At 32.7% G+C, this 19,389-nt stretch overlaps 3 protein-coding genes across 7 annotated transcripts in view; 1 reads left to right on the top strand and 2 right to left on the bottom strand.

The window, feature by feature from the left end:
• Window positions 1-19,389, top strand: part of LOC108740093 (afadin) — a 161,465-nt gene that overhangs the window by 45,475 nt on the left and 96,601 nt on the right. For 2 of the 4 annotated variants that reach the window (XM_025973740.1, XM_025973737.1), the window contains exon 1: window positions 16,998-17,235. The gene's annotated coding sequence lies outside the window, so the exon portion shown is untranslated. Of the gene's footprint in view, window positions 1-6,161; window positions 6,213-16,997; window positions 17,236-19,389 lie in introns of those variants that run through there. The other 2 variants (XM_025973738.1, XM_025973741.1) reach the window with 2 other exon arrangements.
• On the bottom strand, window positions 6,877-13,100 carry LOC108740091 (transmembrane protein 35A). The gene is made up of 3 exons (XM_025973748.1): window positions 12,689-13,100; window positions 10,101-10,239; window positions 6,877-8,650 (listed from the first exon to the last, which is right to left on the bottom strand). The coding sequence occupies exons 1-3, from the start codon at window positions 12,797-12,799 to the stop codon at window positions 8,439-8,441; spliced, it is 462 nt and encodes a 153-aa protein (XP_025829533.1). The 5' UTR covers window positions 12,800-13,100; the 3' UTR covers window positions 6,877-8,438.
• LOC108740101 (serine/arginine repetitive matrix protein 2-like) lies at window positions 14,641-16,420 on the bottom strand. 2 transcript variants are annotated; one of them, XM_018474301.2, is made up of 3 exons: window positions 16,334-16,420; window positions 16,069-16,269; window positions 14,641-16,016 (listed from the first exon to the last, which is right to left on the bottom strand). In XM_018474301.2, exons 2-3 carry the CDS (start codon window positions 16,132-16,134, stop codon window positions 14,748-14,750), a joined length of 1,335 nt encoding a protein of 444 aa, XP_018329803.1. In that variant the 5' UTR covers window positions 16,135-16,269; window positions 16,334-16,420; the 3' UTR covers window positions 14,641-14,747. The 2 variants fall into 2 exon arrangements, with proteins under 2 accessions (XP_018329803.1, XP_018329804.1); XM_018474302.2 differs by having other exon boundaries at window positions 16,069-16,250; window positions 16,334-16,398.

Below are 19,389 nucleotides of genomic sequence, written 5' to 3'. Positions count from 1 at the left end.
CTACATAAAACAAATTACCTAATTAGTAGTTCTATTTCCGTAGAAAATGTGAACAAATATAAAAATACAATATTTATTAAATATTTTAATTAAATTGAATTTAATTGATTATTGTATTCTTATACAAAACATCAAAGATATTTTTAGAAACAAAAGCGTGTTAAAAAGCTCAAAAAGGTGCACTGCAACATTGAAATTGAACATTGTTTAAACGTACCAAAAATACATATCATTCTCCATGGTTATGTATGCAAACTGTTATCGTTTCACATTATTATCAAAACAGCTAATTAAAAAAGTTGATACCGAAACAGTTAAATATCACAAAATATTTGAAATATGCGCAAATGTGTTGTACATTGGTTAGTACACATAACAAAGGCTGAGAATGCGTTAACACCTGAAAAAGATTTTGACCTCGGTAACACTAACTTTTCTTAAGCAAATCTACTGTCATAATAAACGATATGTCATTTTAAACGGAGTCATTATATCCAAACTTTCCTATAGAGAATTTAATATGAAAACCAAACTTAACACTGCAGTTACTTCATATTAAGCGGTTGGTCAATATAGGCGGTGTCATAATAAACGAATGCCACTGTACTTATTGGAGATAGCTATTATAATTTTTTTTCATACACGAAATATTGTTTTTTAAATTGTTTCTTCGTAGAACTATCAAGTAAATGAAACGTAGGCTGTAAAACATCATGTGAATTAGATTTAGAGAAAGCGACAACAAAACACTATCATTTTTCAGATCTCCGACTGTAAATTTAGTGGCATTTCGTAAGGTTTTTAAAATTGTTCGCCGAACCTTTTTTTTTTTCAACAATTTCTCGAGATACATTTCATCAACGCGCATACACTTCCATATCTACGTTAATTAATTATTCCGCCTCGCCGAAGCAATTAAAAAGACTGTGACCATTGCGCTAGCCACTGCGGGTCAAAAGAGCAGTTTTACGTTCCTATTTCGTTTCTTATGTTGTCATCTCACGCACAGCAGCCAGAGCAACAAACCTAAAGCCACGAATGTACGAACTATTCTAAATAATTAATAACAAAACACGAATGTGCACGTTTGGCCTGACGTACGTAATATTTTAACTACAGTTAAGCGTAAAATTAAAGACAGGAGAATGTCTACTTGTCTTTCTTGAGTGAGAAAATTGAATTTCAGTAATGTAATCGGCTCGCTACAAAGCGGTCACGGAATTTTCTTGCGGAAGGATCAATTAGTAAACGTAACTGTTGATTTAATGTTAAATTTGTTTGGGTATTCTTAATGCGAAAATAATGAATGTACACGGAGAAAATGAAAAAGGAAAATTTAAGCGATATTTACAATTTATTCCAAAAAAAAGAATAATAAAAAATACAATTTGGACCTGAATTTGTTTGTTTAATAGGTATTTTTGTTAATATCACAAATTTAATTGTAATAATTAATAAACTTGACATTATTTTTAAAAGAGATTATTACAAGTTACCTAACAAATCCTACTATTTCTAAATTGTAATTTTTGGGTTGTCATAAAAATTTAATTTTTTCCGTGTAGGTACTTTCCATGATGAAAACCCATAAAAATATTATAGATATATGTACAGTAAGAAATTTCTGAAGTTTCTTATTATTGAAAAATACGTAATCCTAAAATGTAGCATCGTGCTACAGATGGCGTTCACTGTGCCGTTTGTAGTATTTTCTGAAACGTACTGTTAAGACAGCAGGTAAAAGTTGGTCTGTGTTCTGTCGGAGCTGCCTGCGACGCCCTGATGAGATCCAAAAAGATCGAAATCGCGATCCGCGTCTGGCAGTTTCGACAGAATACAGACCACTTCGAATTATTTTATTTTTTCTTATTATTTTTGTATAATAAATTTGTTCTTCTAAAATTTCTTCCAATCTGTCATGTCAATGTCAGATATGTAGATCGATATTTCTAATTCGTTGGTTTGCCGCTAATTGTGTGATTTAATGTTTAACAACGTCCTTTGCAAAGTATTAAATCTTTGACAGACAAACAGACGAATGAAGAGCGTTGCCACAAAAAAAATCGAATCTCTAGTACATACTTGAAGATTTACGATTTTGAAAAACTTTAAGAATCTATAAATATACAGAGTAAATTAAACGAAATATTATCTATAACTATAGATTCTGTGACCATAACTTTCGGGCATTAATGAATTTTTTAATCATTCATAACTTTGCCATTACCATTTTTTTGATATTGATTGACAATTTTCTTGATATTTGGGTTTTACTCGGATTGCACACAAATATATATTTTTTTTCGAATATTTGGGTATTACAGGGCTCCATCCGGATCCTGGAGCCGGTGCCGGGCCAAGGAATTATATGATAGTTCAGTTAGAACCCAAGAATGCCTTTTGTTTTGGAACTTCCCTGTTTACGCAGACATATGAGCCACCCTGCATTTATATGTATTTATAATCCTTTGGTTCTGTGTATTTTTTTGTACAGTACTGTATCTTTGAATGCTTATGTTCAAAGTGCATTACACATTTCTTAATTTTTAACGCGACGTATGTCTTTAGTAATTAACATGACACATCCGTTGTTTGAGACATTACACTGCCACTGTACCAGGTCGAGACTAGGTTTAACTCATGACACCTTTTTCTCTTAAATTTTAATTAAGAATTCCTGGTATAACGAGATGAACTTCATCAAGTCCATGCTTGGCTTGTATCTTTGTAGCGCTACTACGTGTTGTTACTACAAACCGTAATAACAAAAAGGAAACAAAATGTTACTATTTTCTGTGAAATAAAATTCGCATGGATAACATAGTCCGTTATTTTATAATTAATTAAAAAGAAACATGAAACGTTAACGTCGTAAAAACGTGTGGAATATATGCTTTCAACTAGAAATGCACTTGATAGTGATAATAGGGTACCCGGAAAAACCACTAGGATTAATGGTTCACGTTTTGATCGGCAGGCTTTCCATTAAAAAGTATTCACCAACGTCCCAAACCATATTAAGTCTCGTTCACATAAGCTTTAAACATTAAATCATTTAAAAGAAGATGTATAATAAATATTCTATTACTATGTTCGGTTCTCAATTCCCCACTGTTGTATACACAGTACTAGCGAAATGCTCGCTGCAATACCTTTTCTCACAAAAATTTCAGGAAAATCCATGTATCTCTTTGAATTGGTGCTTCTTCAGAGGTATTTTCGTCAGAGGTCCTTCCATCTCAGTCTATATCCAGCATCAGAAATGGACGCATCTTTGAAAAATCTCGCCACTCGTACTAGCGAAATGCTCGCTGCAATACCTTTTCTCACAAAAATTTCAGGAAAATCCATATATCTCTTTGAACTGGTGCTTCTTCAGATGTCTTTTCGTCAGACTTCCTTCCATCTCAGTCTATATCCAGCATCAGAGATGGACGCAACTTTGAAAAAGCTCACCACTCGTACTAGCGAAATGCTCGCTGCAATACCTTTTCGCACAAAACTTTCAGGAAAATCCATGTATCCCTTTGAACTGTTGCTTCTTCAGAGGTATTCTCGTCAGAGTTCCTTCCATCTAAGTCTATATCCAACATCGAAGATGGGCGCGACTTTAAAAAAACTCGCCACTCGTACTAGCGAAACGTTAGGAAGTAAGTCCATCCGATGACGACCTGTAGACCCTAATCAGGATAGCACAAGACCGCAAAAAGCCTTTACCAATTTTCCTAACACTACATTATTTATTTTGTTTAATTTTTTTTAAAACAAATCCGAGTCACTAAATTGCCTGGGTGATTTAATTCCAGGAACTATAATACTTGAAGCGTAACTTTTCAACTTACGGCAGCTTTCATATAATCAATCTAAATCTAAACAATCACAAACATTGAAATTACCCGATCGCTTTGAAACGTGGTACTTCTTATCATCAAGAACGTATGTTAATTTATGTTTTTCATCGTTTGTCCGTTACTAATTGTAACTACAATATATCATATAATTGAGCTACCAATCTCCTATCAGTACGTCGATGATCTTGATTAGTAGGTACAAATTACAGCAAACAGTAATTTGTTCCTTTTTGATGCATTGATTAGGTATACATATCTGCATTTCTAATCAGGATTTAATCACACTTAACTATAGAAAGATGAACATTAGTCTAGATTAATTTTATCAGTTAATTACAGAAAATATACAGAGCGTTGAGTGCTGAATAATAAGAAATACCTAATACTAGCGAATAGCTGTTGGGTCATTTTTTAATGACTGAAGATAAATATCTTGTGTATAAACAGTTAAAACCAAAAGCTTGGTCACATTTTAGAGGCTTTAGCTAGAAACACTTTATTTTATGTGGTAGATGATATATTTACTATAAGATATTTCGAATCTATTTATAACGCAAGCTTCAAAGTATTGATTATTATTGTAATTGATCTTCAAGGATCATAGGAGCATCTTCCTATCAATAGATAATATTATCCTTGTTGATCATTGCAAATTTTTATGCTTATATACAATAGGCATATGCAACAAAATCTTGCCAATTATGACATGTTAAGGAGATCCATCAATTTTCAATGCGTCAGCATTTTCATTAGTCTTCATACTTTCGGTATCTACCTTGGTATTAATCAAGTATAATGTTTATATATTTCCCTTTGACGGTAGGCGTTCCGTTGATGTTATCTAAGTGAGAATAAGTTCGGTAGTTAATGACAATGTTTGGATGTATATCTTCATGAGGTTATTGCACGACAGCGTTCCCTAAATGATTATTGTAACCGTCGATGTAGTTTGCACGTGAAGGATATAATGCGGTCATGCATCGACGAATATTCGAACAGATCATTATAACTTGTAATAATTTTTTCAATCAATGCAGATGTAGATATTAGTTCACTTATATATATATATATATATATATATATGATCAAGACGGCAGCTTTAATGCGAAAAAGTGTGGTTTGAAAAGGTTTCAACACGTGGAATACGTACATAACTATTTCCGTATAGCTTATTATCCCATACGAAATAAAACGAGAAACTATAACATTTATTGATGAATAGAAAGGTGAAAGAGATGATAAAAGGGGTAAATTAGTACCGGAGATATGTCATTTTTTTTCGATTGGGGATATTAAAGTCACCATCATGAGGTCGTCAGTCCTAAGACTAGTTGGACACGTACCTCCACTCTTTTCTATCCTGAGGTAATCTTCGCATTTCCCTAAAAACCAAAACGCTTTGCATATTTTCGAAGGGCATTGAATGAACATTCGTTTCAAAAAGTTGAATAAACGAAATCAAGTGTTCAAGGCGGTAAAAATACCGGAAGGAAAAACAAATCATTATCATACGGTCGTCGGTCCTTAGACTGGTTGAACACGCACCTACACTCTTTCCTATCCTGAGCTAATCTTCGCATTTCCCTAAAACTAGAACAACCCACATCCTTAATTATTTGCGAACAGTAATCTAATCTAGGTCTATTTCTACCCCTCCGAACTCCTATTACTGCCTCTAATATGTCTCTGACTAGACCTTCGTACTAGAGAAGGTGTCCTACCAACCTATTTCGCCTATTTATTATTGACTTCCATAGAGTCCTCTGTTATCCTATTCTTTCTAATACCTCCTCATTTCTAACCTTATCTATCTACTGTATCCTCAATTATTAGCCTGTAAATCTATATCTAACTTCTCCTAGCTAGTTGCTAATACTGCTATATCATTTGCAAATCTAATCATGCTAATCTTTTGCCTATGTGTCTTTAATCCCTACAGTTGTAGTGTCTTTAATGATGTTGATCGCGTTTTCGATGTATAGATTAAAAAGTAGCGGTGATAGTGTGCATCTTTCTTTGTCTAACTCCTTTCCTAATATCTACTTCTCTACGTTGCTGCTCCAGCTCAATAACTGCTTGCTGCTCTTTATACAAACCAAGTATCATATTTCTATCTCTGTAACTTGTAATAAGAGAGATAATGTGTAGTTCAAAAATTTACCTATGCTGTATGATCATAATGTAAAGCATAAGATGTGGGGAAATTGAAAAACCCGGGGAGAGTCTTAAAATGAATAATTGTTATGAAATCTTCATGTTTTTCTTTCTTTTCGTTTACAATACGTTTAAATTTTTTATGTTTGGTTTCAGAATATTCCCTGAGGTAATTTACAAGATACTATTGCACGGAAAATAAAAATGGTGAGTAATATTTTTATACATTTAACTTTTATTTTTTTGCACTATGTTTTTAGTTGTCTAAATTTTGTTTCACGTGTGCAATGTTCAGCATAAAACGAACTAGAAAATTACACTAACTTTACCCTATTCGTAAGCAATTTAATAATAGATATAATTTTGCTTTAATCAATTCTGGTACAGTTCTTATATTTTTATTTTCTCTTGTGCTCTGGTATATTCCACTTGTTTTATGCAGAAAGTGAGTAGAAAAACTACTAAAATTTTTAATTAAACAAATTTTATCACATTCTAAACTTTAGGGTATGTGGTAAAAGCAACAGTACTCAAAAAATCACTCTTTATTTCCTAATAACATTCGTACATTAATAAATAACTTATGCACAGCGCATCTTCATCATGAATTGTTTCTAAGCAATAAGGTACTCTACAACGACAGTGTGTTTTTTTCAAATGAAAAAGTGAAATTTTATTCTTAACAGAAGTTTTTAAATACTTGATGTAGATGACATGTTTGACGTTTACCTCACAAATGGTGTCTAATTTAGAATTAGTTTAAACTTTATTAAATTATTTCTAAAATTATTAATTAAGTACCGCTTTAGTTCCTTCTTAAGGTTACACATAGTAGTGCTAAAATAAATTTATCCAAATTTATCTTAACTAATTTCAAGTATCTTATATTTATACACAGATTACTACTTAACTGTAACTAACCCAATATTTTACATCTAAATTTCCTATCAATCTTTTTTCTTTCTAATATCTTCAATTTCATCTACCTATTTCCTATTTTTACATAAGTCGTCTTAAATTCTGGCAACACTTTATATGTAGGTAGGTATTTCGTTACGTTCACAAAACAAATTTTAGTAGAAACAAATACAGTGTATAAAATCTATAACACCGGTTAAAGTAGATCATCAACTCTAATCTTATATAAATATGTACATCATTGTGATATCAACTATCATGCATTAATTTTATTTGTTTCTTATCACTAAAAAACATTAATTTATTTATTTATTACTTGGTATTTTTAATTTGAATTGTTATCTTTATCGTATGTGTGTTATGTATTAGATGCACGGTATGCCTATACTATGGTTGCCATCCTACCCCTAATTTTATTACCTATTAAAGTATAATTTACAGTCAGCCTGGTTGGGTTGGATTGTAATTGAATTTAGATTAGAAGATGGTATTAGGGAAGACTCCGGCTGTTCTACTGAGAGTGATTTGAAATACTTATTTTAACAAAACGAAATCAAAGCAAAATGAATTAAAAATCAAAAATTACGTAATAGTATTATTTTTTTATTCGAAAAGTGGCAACACTAATGTATAACGTTATGATCAATTTTTTTTAATGTTAACGGTGAAATTAATTTGTATTTCCTTTAATTTTTGTGTTTTATTTTCGCCATACATCATACTTTTAAATGCCTTTAAAAGTTATCATTGACACGCTGCTTTTATACTGTATTTTAAAATTTGTTGTATACTCTTTAGCAAATAGCAATATGCAACAAAAATATCTTTTAATTTCACCGTTCGTCTCAAACTGTGGAAAATCCTACAGGCGATGCAGTGAATGTTTGAATTTTTAATGTGGAAATGGTCTGAAAAACTTGGAAAGCGCTTGCTAAGATGTAACTAAGGCAAGTTCTCGGCATTAATCGGAGCGTTACTTATACTGTAACCTCGTCGATAAATAAGTGCTTCATTTAAGAAAAAGAAAACGTTAGCGTAGATACGGAAAAGTTTGGCTAAACCAATTTGCGCCAATGGTTTGAGGTGTATTGTCTGTTCACTTAGAGAAAGGTATAGCGTGGGCGACGCGTACAAACGAATATCCAGAAAATGGTCCCGGTCGTCCACCTGTAATCCTCTGGCGCTTATTAAAGCAGTCCGCGTTCATCGATCTGGCATCGTGTACCTTTCTCTAAGTGAACGGGCTCTAACGTCAAACATGTCCAATAATGTCAGGGGGGGTTTCCAATAACTCATGTTCAAAAGAGATAAAGAACAACATAAAAAAATAATGATTTTAAATTAAATAAAAATTAATATATGTATATGCAGAACAATTGTTTAGTAAGTACAAGGAATATGATACGTTTCTAATTGTAAGTGTCTATTAAAACCAAATGTGTGGCTTGAGTTCATGGTATCATCTTCGTAGGAACCCTTGGCCCAAATGTATATCAGTCGATGACTTCGAACAGTTTATTCTTGCTTAAAACCGTTGACCTGCGCTTGTGCTAGTTCGGCTTCTTTTTTGCTTAATTGGTAGTAAACGACAAGTCTACCACTAAGCATGAAGAGAAACACAAGCGCCGGTGCAGTTCTCTCTAACTTGTCTGCCACCATGTAATGGGAATATACTGCCATCAGTGTCAACAGGAGTAGACAAAAATTGCCCGTATTTTTGACTTTATCTGTAAAAAAATATATATATCTAAATTTTTATAACAGCTGCACTGCAGTTTTCCATATTGAAGCGTACTGAATTCTCTTATAGGTTTGTAAAGATTAGAACTTTAGCATGAGAAAGATAAAGGTGTGTTTTACGTTTTTCAAACGCTACATTTATTACGATTATGATTATTTAACGATAACATTTTAATCACACTGGATAAACTTTTTATGACCTTACGGTTTTTTGAGACGATTAATGTATCAATTATTTTTAGATACGATAATAATGCTTCACATGCAGGTAACAATTATTTTCTTCATACATACTGCATTATCTTAAAGTATATTGTGCAAAATACAACAAAGTTAATAATAATTAGATTTTATTCAAAAATAAAGAGAACATATAGGGATAGAATTTTCCACAAGTGTCGATGTTACATTATTCAAAAATACAGTCGATAAATAATTCTGTCTGGGAGTCCTAGGGGTACCACAGGGTCATAAAAATGTAATCACGTTGAGAATTGAATTCTGTACAAAATGTTATCGAATTTTGTTTTAGTTAGATGACTGCGAAAAAATGAATCCTTTTAAATCGAGACCCTCAAAGAATTAAAGTCTTCTTTCGGTTCACTATTACTACTTTTGCGGTCCTACGAAAGAACGACTTATCAAAAATTATTATTTCGAAAACAATTGAACTAATAGTCGAATCGGGTTTCTTGTTCATTTCTCACATTTTACCCTATTGCTTCGCTATTGGATGGTGTCGACATCTCCCAATTTTTTTAAGGGAAAAATCTATAAAAAAGTCGTAAACCTTTTGTGGCGCCCAAAGAAGGCAGCTATATTTTTGATAAGGATCGTACATAATAAAAGTGCCTTGCCCTACACTAATTACAAGTTATCAAGTTTTTCGTGATCTTGTCTTAATATTAATTATTATTTCAGAAAAAATGAAATTCGAAGTTTTAGCTTTACATTGTATGTAAAATTTTTGTAAATGGTGACTGTCGTAAGTTAAAAATATCTCGCTACATTTGAGAAAGTACAACATGTATGTGTCAATGTCAACTAAATTTAAAACTATTTAAATCGGACTGCAAAAACATCTGTTAGTGGGATAAATAAATAAACATGATAAATACATACATATGTTTAGCGCCTTTTTTTTTTTCTAAATGTTTTACGAACAGCGCCTACCTTGTTTTTAAAATCACATTAAGAAATTCATACTGTCTAGTTACTTAATAGAGCTATTTAAATAGCGTGATTCGTGCATTAAAGATAAAAAAAAACAAACTAGGGAACGGACATCGTTCGTTCAAAACATCATCATCAGGGGCGTCCTTAGAACTAAGCTAAGCTACTATTTTTTACGCTTTATAGTCCTCATTCCTTAAAATTTTGATCATCGGCCTAAACATGGACCTTGCATGTGCAAGTTATAAATTATTTGATACTTACGATTTGGAATAAAAGCCATGGCTATTCCTGAAATAATTTCTAATGTGCCCACCGTCCGTCGATACCATTTACTTGGGATTTTAAAATCGAAGGTGTCAGAGAACGGAAAAACTTTAGCGTATTTTACATATTCTCTTCTCTGAAAGAAAATAAACAAAGTCATAAATAACAATTTAATTCAAACGATCTGAAATATGGAAAAACATTTTTAATATGGAAAACTATGTTTGAATTTATTGAAGTTTCGGTAAAATTATCTCAAGAGATATATACAAAATAAGTAGTGTCGAACTCGGTTATTTGAATTGTTATACAGACGTGAAAGCGTGGAAATCGCGAGATATTGTGGTGTGCTGATAGATAGAAAAGACGACTTCAAAAACTTTATTAAAGCTAAAAAAATCACGGATTCCATTTCTTCACCTTGTTCCAATGTGTAAAAGATAAAGATTGATGTTGGTTTTACATCAAAATCAAAATCATGTGTAACCCTATTTTGTCTCTGATCTTTTACGCTAAAGAAACAGATTTGGCATCAGTGTCATATCCTTTTTTCAAATTATAACGGGTGCCAAAAAGGCAAATGAGGAATTGTTTGCCCTTTGCATATAACAATGCATTCATAAAATGTTAATTAATTTACAGCGATATTAAAAGAAAGCAAATCGTTTTGTGATTACAACATGCTGAATTGAATTTTTGCCAAGTGTACATATAGGTATACAGATGTTGGTTTCGTGAATTTATCGGTGACATCGTGTTTGTGATTGAATTTATGCGAACGTAGTAAAGTATAAAAATATATACTTATACTATTATAGATAGATACTTGCATACATTACAAAGTTTCTGATCTTGGCACGGTTTCTGTTACGAAAATAAAAAAACAAAAGTACGAGGGTGGATTGATAAGTTTCCGGCCTAACCAAGAGATGACGCCACTAGGCCTACCTTGAGGTGACATTTTATACTATTATAGATAGATACTTGCATACATTACAAAGTTTCTGATCTTGGCACGGTTTCTGTTACGAAAATAAAAAAACAAAAGTATAGTAATCGTGGTTGTAAGAGTGTCTTTCAGATATAATCGCAGACAAAAGTAATGAAGGTTTTCAGTCATTAGTTGATACATATATTCTCTATAACGTATACATTAAAAAAGAACATTTTTATTTTTATCATTAATTACTTATATATAAGCCATTTAAACAAAACCCTAACTCTATATGATTTATGAAACATTGAAGAACAATTTTGGACTTTCATAAATATATTTTTGTTTCAGTAAATATATTTTTCAAATTCTGAAACATACTGATATTTTTGCTAATTTGTAGGTATGTACGTATTATATTATTATTATATAATCCGTTAATTCTTGTTTCGCTTACATCCCTGTAAATATTTAAAAATTTGTGACAACTTTTAAATATTGATCATACTCTGTACAAAATTGGAAATAATTAATTTGTTTAAAACTACACTTGGCACTTTCGTTTGTTTATGGCAACTGCTGTTTTCATGTATACTCATTTGTACTTGTAGAGCCAAGTATTTTTTCAAATGCCGCACTTAGGTAGAGTTAATTCGAATCTTGTTTAATTGTCTCTTTCATCAGATTGATGTGAAAAACGTTAGAAATACATTTCCTGAACGTGATAATTAAAAACCAAACATACATACATGTAGCCAACTAATTATGGTCTTTTATAGACCTAATGATGAAACCAAAATTTCCAAATCTTTAAAAAAAAAACAGTTGAAAATTGAAGTATTGCTCTGATAAACCGAGCACCTTCGCCAAATTTATGAAGATAGTTTATATTTGTTTAGTTCTGTCTAATTATGTAATTAATATTAATCGATCGTCGTTGTCCCTATATAGTTCTTCAGTAAACGCTGATTTAATGAAGTACGTTAGTTTTGACTACGATTATTAGATAATGTAAAGTCAAAATTATTTAATTGTCTAGGTAGGATTGTTAAAACTGATATTCCTATTGCTAGAGAAATCGCGTTTTAACTAAAATTTTTACTAATAATTATTAAAAGTGAAAAGTATCAGTTGAAAACGATTTGCCACAATTTCTCTACATTCTACAAGGACAATAAGCTCATTATTCACCGGAAAATTTACTAAAATTAACGTTTATTGACCAAGTTTAAATCAATATTTATGAATTCAACTTTCTTCCTGTCTCATGACATCAAAAAAGGAATTGTTTTATTCGTTATTTTAATTATTTTTGAACGATGCACCTGAAGCGTTTAGTCCTGCACGAGGGGTATCTTAAAATTCCTCTAACTCGTCCTTGAATGGGTTTTCAATTACTTCTATCAAATATCGTTATAGTTAATAGACTGCAACTTTTTTCCTGCATTAAATTTTCCAGTTGAATTTCCATATACCGGGTGTCGGAATAAGTATCTTGTTTTTCTTTATCTTTTGATGTTTTCGGTTTATCATTTTCTTTCCAAAAAAAAAATTGACTCACAACCACTGGCATGGTTAAAGTGACCGTTGCTCTTAATAGGCATGGAGCCAACCCAAAAATATCCGTTTGAGTTGTGTAACGGTCTCTTACCAGGTCTTTATGGAGGTCCTTAGAGATTGAACTGGACAGTTTCATAAAACCGACGAAGATGAAGAAGAGTCCCAAGAGCACTGATAGCGACTTAAGCACTATCGAGCCCATCTTTCCTCCCTTTTGCCCCTTGATCGTCAACGCGCGCGTACCATCGACACAAACACACGCTCGACACTCGTAATTGTTGAACTTATTTTCGCAGAAAACTACCGTGCGATCGTCAAAAGTCCGTTTTGTCGGCGGCGCAAAAATTCGAACGGACACCGATCATTTTGCATCACATTTCGTTCCACACGACACGGGATGGGTCCTGTAGGTTACATCATGTACGTGTCTACCGGTGTGGACGCAGTTAATGCAAGATGCGCTACGACGCGACGCTCGACGTCGCGACGACCTGCGACGCATCGGGGTATATTAATCGATAGAAACGGGTTGCGAGCCGCGTCGTTGCCATGCCTAGAACTATCCTCTGTCTCATACAGGGTGTTTAGATTTTTCTATTCTAGCTAATTTTTTTAATTTCTTTTGTTTATTCTTATATTCTGACAACACAGTATTGTATGAAAATAAATAAAAATAAAACGAAAATACTGGTATACAAGGGAAGCAAAAGCAGGAAAAGAGAGAATATAAAGATAGGAGACGAAAAATTAAAAGTGACTGATTTTCGGTATCTAAGAAGTCATATAAGCTAGGACGGAAGGAGTAGTAGCTATATAAAGCAGGGGATAGCGCAGGGTCGAGTCGCCAATAAAAGGAAGTCACTTCTATACTCGCAAACGGTTAATTTAGAAATTCAAAGAGGATTGTCGAAATTTTTTGTGTGGAACAGGGCGTTGTACGGATGCGAAACATGGACGATGGGCGCGGCGGAAAAGGAAGGGTTAGAAGCGTTCGAAATGTGGTGTAGCGAATGATGAAGGTACCGTGGATAGAGAAGTTTAGAAACGGAGAGGTATTAGAAAGAATGGGAGAACAGAAGATTCTTTGGAAATCAATAAGACATAGACGAGATAGGTTGGTAGGACACCTTCTCAGGCATGAAGGAGGAGTAGAGGTAGACCTAGATTAGATTAATGTTCGCAAATGGTTAAGGATGCGGGATGTTCCAGTTTTGAGTAAATAGGAAGATTAGCTCAAGATAGGAAAGAGTGGAGGTGCGTGTCCAACCAGTCTTAGGGCTGACGACCTTATGATTATGACTCTTATTTTGTTTAATACTTTTGTACTGTTTTATCCATATTTATCATCATCAAAATGGCTTCACCTTCACTTCTTTCTGTTTCTGGCGCTTCAGGTGGTTGTCCCACTGACCAAATTGTCTTATTGAAACGAGTACCAAAATAGCCGCAGCGTTTAATAGAACCCATTTTTTGGCACAATTCGCGAAATGATTCATGATTTACGCTAATGCAAGCATTTCATTATAAAGTTATAAATAAGCTGTTTCTCGTGTGATTGTCAACACTTCTACGCACGTTTGTAAACGCAAAGTAGTTAAATGTATTTTTTGTTTTCCCTATCTTCCTTTTTAAATTGTAAAATATTTTTCATTATATACTTACTAGCGATACCTAATCGTTATTGTATGAACTACAATAACTAACTCAAGCAGGTTTCTTACAGTAAATAGATACGGTAATAAGTACACTTACGGATGTTTAGATGTCGCACTAAGTATCGACTCGTCTAAAAGTAAATAACATTTGAACGGACTAGATGGCGCTGTATGTACTAATTGTAAGTTTGAAAAAACAGTTTTTTAATTATTATAATAATTAATACTTGAATACAGAGCTTCTTGAAAACTTTTTTTTGTAAAATGAGGGAAATCGGATATCAATTTCGGGTTGATGCAGTGTTTTTTGTTATAATAGATAAAAAATTAGTCGATATTTAGACAATTACAAATTAAAACAAAATTTTATAATTTACAATCATATAATTGTAATAATATACAAGAGTCGACATTAAACATATTTTAATTAATCTAACAATAATAATATAGGTTTAGACCTGAAACAGAAACAAAACTTAGAGTTTAAAATAAAGTTTATTCTTTAATCTTTAAGACACATCTTCTTCTCTTTCGACCTACATTTTGTTGAGTTGCTTGTAATGCTGTTATGGAAGTGTTACAATCTTTATTTTCTGTATTTTTTAAAATTTCTACATTGGAACTATTACCATTTTGCATGTTACATTCAGATGTATTAGTGTCATTGGAGCCGGTGTCTTTTACCTTTACTAATACAGAGTCTTCAGTAATTATTCCTCTAATAATCTGAGGAGTTTCTAAACAGTTCTTGTCACTGTCACAGTCTTTTTTCAAAGTTTTGAATGTGTTTTCTACTACTTCAAAATTTCCATCAGAAATCAAAGATTCACTCTTCTTATATATTTCTGCCAATACTGAATGTGCCTTGTCATCAACATCATTTCTATTTTGATCATGTGGAGCACACTTTGAAAGTGCCTTGTCAGTTAATAGAGAAGGATCAGTTTCTGTGTCATTGTCTTCATTATACAACTTTTCAAATTCCTGAACAAGGTAGTGCTTGTTTTTAGAACTATTTATTTCTGTGTCTTTTATCAAATGATTATGAATTATTTCTTGATGTACTTCGCTACTACCAGTTCTACAATTAGAATTTTTTATATTTTGTTTTTTTTTCCTGTATATGGAATTCAGTGAATGGTGTTCTTCTCTCTTGTATCTCCTTGAATGGTACTCCCTTGACCTACTTCTGCGTCGTTGAAAAGGACTTCTTCTTTGCCCACTTTCACGATGATTACCAGGAGATGGACTTCTTCTTCTTTTAAACCTATGTTGAGATCTTGATCTACTTCGACGTCTCTTTGGGGACCTTATCTTATAGTAGTCTCTTTTACTGTGCTTCATGTTATGACAATTTTTAGAAGAAGAAGATGATCTGCTTCTTTGTCTTACAGGTGTTTTTGATTTAGTCTTTTCTTTCTGAGAATGGTGAGGTGATTTTGAATCACTTCTTTTGTCTACATGTGTTTCATATTTTGCTTCGTTAATGCCGATGTTTTTGTTAAATTCACGTCTAATTTCCGACGAACCATTATAAGGAGCTCTGTTCCTTCTAAAATAAATGTCATCTAGTTGTTCTCTGAGTTGATTAATAGTTTCATTTTTTCTGTCAATTTCTCTCTTTGCAGTATTAAATAATTCAGAAATATTTTTAGACAGGGCATCTTTATCCTTTTTCATTTTAAGTATTTCTTGACAAAGCCTCTCCACATCGTCTTCTAATTTTCTTATATGTTCTAATAATTTATTGTTTTCTTCCTGTAACTGAATTTATAGGTTAAGTTAAAGAACCCAAAGTAATGTCCACGACATTTACCCGAATAGTTTCCTCTCCTAGATCAACTTCACCTATACCTTTGTAAATACTTGCAGTATCCATCATTTATATTTATAAATCCATATTAATGTCCAATTCAATGATAAACGGTAATACTACCGCCAAATTATTCTTGTCTGCATCACTTGAATCCTTTGGGTCAGTTTAGCATTTCAAAAATCCTAGCCAACAGGAATGTAACTTTAAAAGTATAATTGTAGTGTTATTAAAAGAAACATGCTATAGCAATAAATTAACTACTAACCATTAATAACTATCAACAACTGATTAGCAAATGGGAAAGAAAATCATCTCCAAATAAAGATTAAATGCGCAGGTCATAAAACTTCTTTGCATGGTTGCCAATATTATTAGATAATTTATCAATAAAGAATTTACAAGAAAAACAAAATGAATTAAATTTTTTTTCTAAATATTTAATGTGCCTTTTGCACTAATTTTTTCCATTTGTACATTAGTATTTGTAGAAATAGCGAAGTAATCATTGTCTTATTTTGAATAAGCAGATCAACATCTATTATAATCAGTGTTAGTTAGTGATAGGAAAAGAAATAGGTGAGACTAGGATGTGCAATATTTTTCACTTTTATACAGGACATTTCATTTCACTTTTATACAGGACATTTCCAGGCTTTGCAATATTTTTCAATCTTTTTTTTTTCGTAATTTTTGTTTTTGATTCACTGTGAATTTTGAAAATATGCTGTTTTACAAGATGATTTTTATGAAATTACCTTAAAAGTATATTGTGTTGAATCAATTCATTGTTCGTTAACAGTTAAAAGTATTACAGGGAAAAAAATGAAAGGATCACAATCGTCGTTGTATTTAACTTGGTTTCTGCAATACTTTTATGCCAGAATAAGTGGCAACATGGCATATAACTACCTTGAATGTGTGTTGTGAGTTTTGAGAAGACTAGTTGGACGTGTTGACACACCTTGTGCTGTGCGCGTCAGTTGTAACGTGTTTTCTTCGCAATTATTTCGTGTTTTTATAACTAATTTAGTGAACCCAACATGTAAATTTGTGTTATTGTCTGAATAGTGATACAAAGTGCCTCTTGAACAGTTAATAAACGGCAAAGTTCCTCTGTTATTGTTCTATGTATGCTTATATTATTCTTACCTCTCGGATAAAAGACAGGTAAGTTAATAAACATTCCTGGAATTCGGTGACGTTTCTATTTGCAAAGGTGTCGTTGTTTCTGTTTTATCTAAACCAAAGCGGCACTTTAACAAAAGCGTTAGTATTTTGAGTGTGCTGAAAGGAAAGTTTAGAAGTTTGGATGTATGAAATAGTTTTGAATTTGAAGATGATGTTACGCGCAAGAGTAAATGCTCCAGCAGTTTGAACCTAAAACGTGTGAGATTTTTAAAAGTCCAGTGAAGGTCAAGTTCTTGGCTGCCTTAGGACGTAAAAAGATGTGGCGTATTATTTAAATTCATCTAGACAAAACAAATGATATTAGAATTCCGCTGTAAAAAAAAACGAAAGATTATTCATTGAAAGCTTTTGGTAGGTTATATCTAACTTACGAATTTATTTAAGCAAGTCCGTTACGAGTGCCTAACACATTAAAGGGTGTTATAGAAATACAGTATTACAATAGTTATAGAGGCAATTGAATATGTGAATTTTAATAATTTATGTTCTTTGAATAGATGGGAATAATAAGTGGAAACGTTCATATAGTGTATAATTGAAATTCTAAAGACCTCCAGGGCTTCCGTAAGAGAAAAACCTCTTGCAAACATATCACTTGAGTAGATACTACTCCTAGTAGTGGTAAATGTTTCTTCTGGCGGGGTCATTCAGACTTTGCCTGTTTTGTATTCTTGCATTGTTCTTACCTTCTTTGTTCATTGTTCTTAGAAATATTAACCAAGAGCCTTCCTTACCGATAGGAATTTATGTGCGTGCATGTATGTGGTCCTCATTTGTAGCAACGTACCTATACCTACCTATTTTTAAATGTCCTATTAACCATCAAAGGATTCGTTTTAATTTAGATTTATTTGTGCCTACTTTTAATTTAAAAATTCTGTTTCAAATAGAATTATTATACATAGGATGCAGGATTTTCTTAGGATACATATTTATTTTTTTTTTAAATTTCGACCTCTAACTCGAAATTTTCGACTTGCAATTCAGAATTGTGGTTGCAACTTTTAACTCCAAATATTTACTGAATCGCAACCAAACTTGATCTAACTGAATCCCAACCTAACCCAAGGCAATTTTAAGAAAGAGCAACATCATAAACCAGAAAATCAAATCATTAAGTTAAGATTATAACTTTAGGGTAGGTAAAGACAACATGAGCGAAGTGAATATTGCCGTGGTCGTGTACTTTCTTTTGTTTATTTGAACCAAACGTAATGTAACCCAATCCTAACCAAACCTAGGACAATAGAATCGCAGATAACAATCGTCACAACACCAATGTGTAGAACTATGATTTTGGCTGGTCTAAATGAGTTATTAGGTCTAGACTCCTAGACGTTTCGTTGACAAGTACGATACTACTTTCTTCAGCCCAAATTATAATTCTACCATGGATTCCCGTCGTGAAAGGGCCTATGTTCTTGTACTGATGGGCAATCCAGTAAACAAGTGGAAATTTCGAGTTGCAAGTCGAAATTTGGAGTTGCAAGTCGAAATTTGAGGCTGCAAGTTGAAATTTGGAGTTGCAAGTCGAAATTTCGAGTTGCAAATCGAAATTTGGAGTTGCAAGTCGAAATTTGGGGTTGCAATTTGAAATTTAGAGTTGCAAGTCGAAATTTCGAGTGTTTGGAAAAGAAAGTACCTACTGTCCTATCAAAAGACGTATAAAGGGTCACCTTAATTATAAGTTACTGCGAAGTTTAAGTTTGGATACCTATAATTATTACATTGTTACATTTTTTTTTTCGTTAATTTCTCTTTGACGAAGACGTTGACCTATCCGTCTTTCCACTCTCAATTCATTCACAATTTCCTTGGCAAGCCTGGCCGCAAATTAAACTAGCGCGTCGGGCCTGAAACGAAAGGAGAAGTTCAAATGGAGTCAAATGGTTGGACGGGTCGGGCCCCTTTTTATTCCAATTAAGGACCGTTAATCAAATTAGTATTCGTTTAGAGAAAATGCTAAGAATCAGGATGCTCGCATGAATCCTACCCCATTTCTACCAATGTACGAGGGTGGATTGATAAGTTTCCGGCCTAACCAAGAGATGACGCCACTAGGCCTACCTTGAGGTGACATTCTATAGTACCATCCTTGGATAGCTTGTAGCTATAGTTTCAGCCCGATCTCCT

This window comes from Agrilus planipennis, unplaced genomic scaffold (genome assembly GCF_000699045.2).
Source record: "Agrilus planipennis isolate EAB-ADULT unplaced genomic scaffold, Apla_2.0 scaffold55, whole genome shotgun sequence".
Classification (NCBI taxonomy): domain Eukaryota; kingdom Metazoa; phylum Arthropoda; class Insecta; order Coleoptera; family Buprestidae; genus Agrilus; species Agrilus planipennis.
This window is presented reverse-complemented; position numbering and strand designations above follow the sequence as displayed.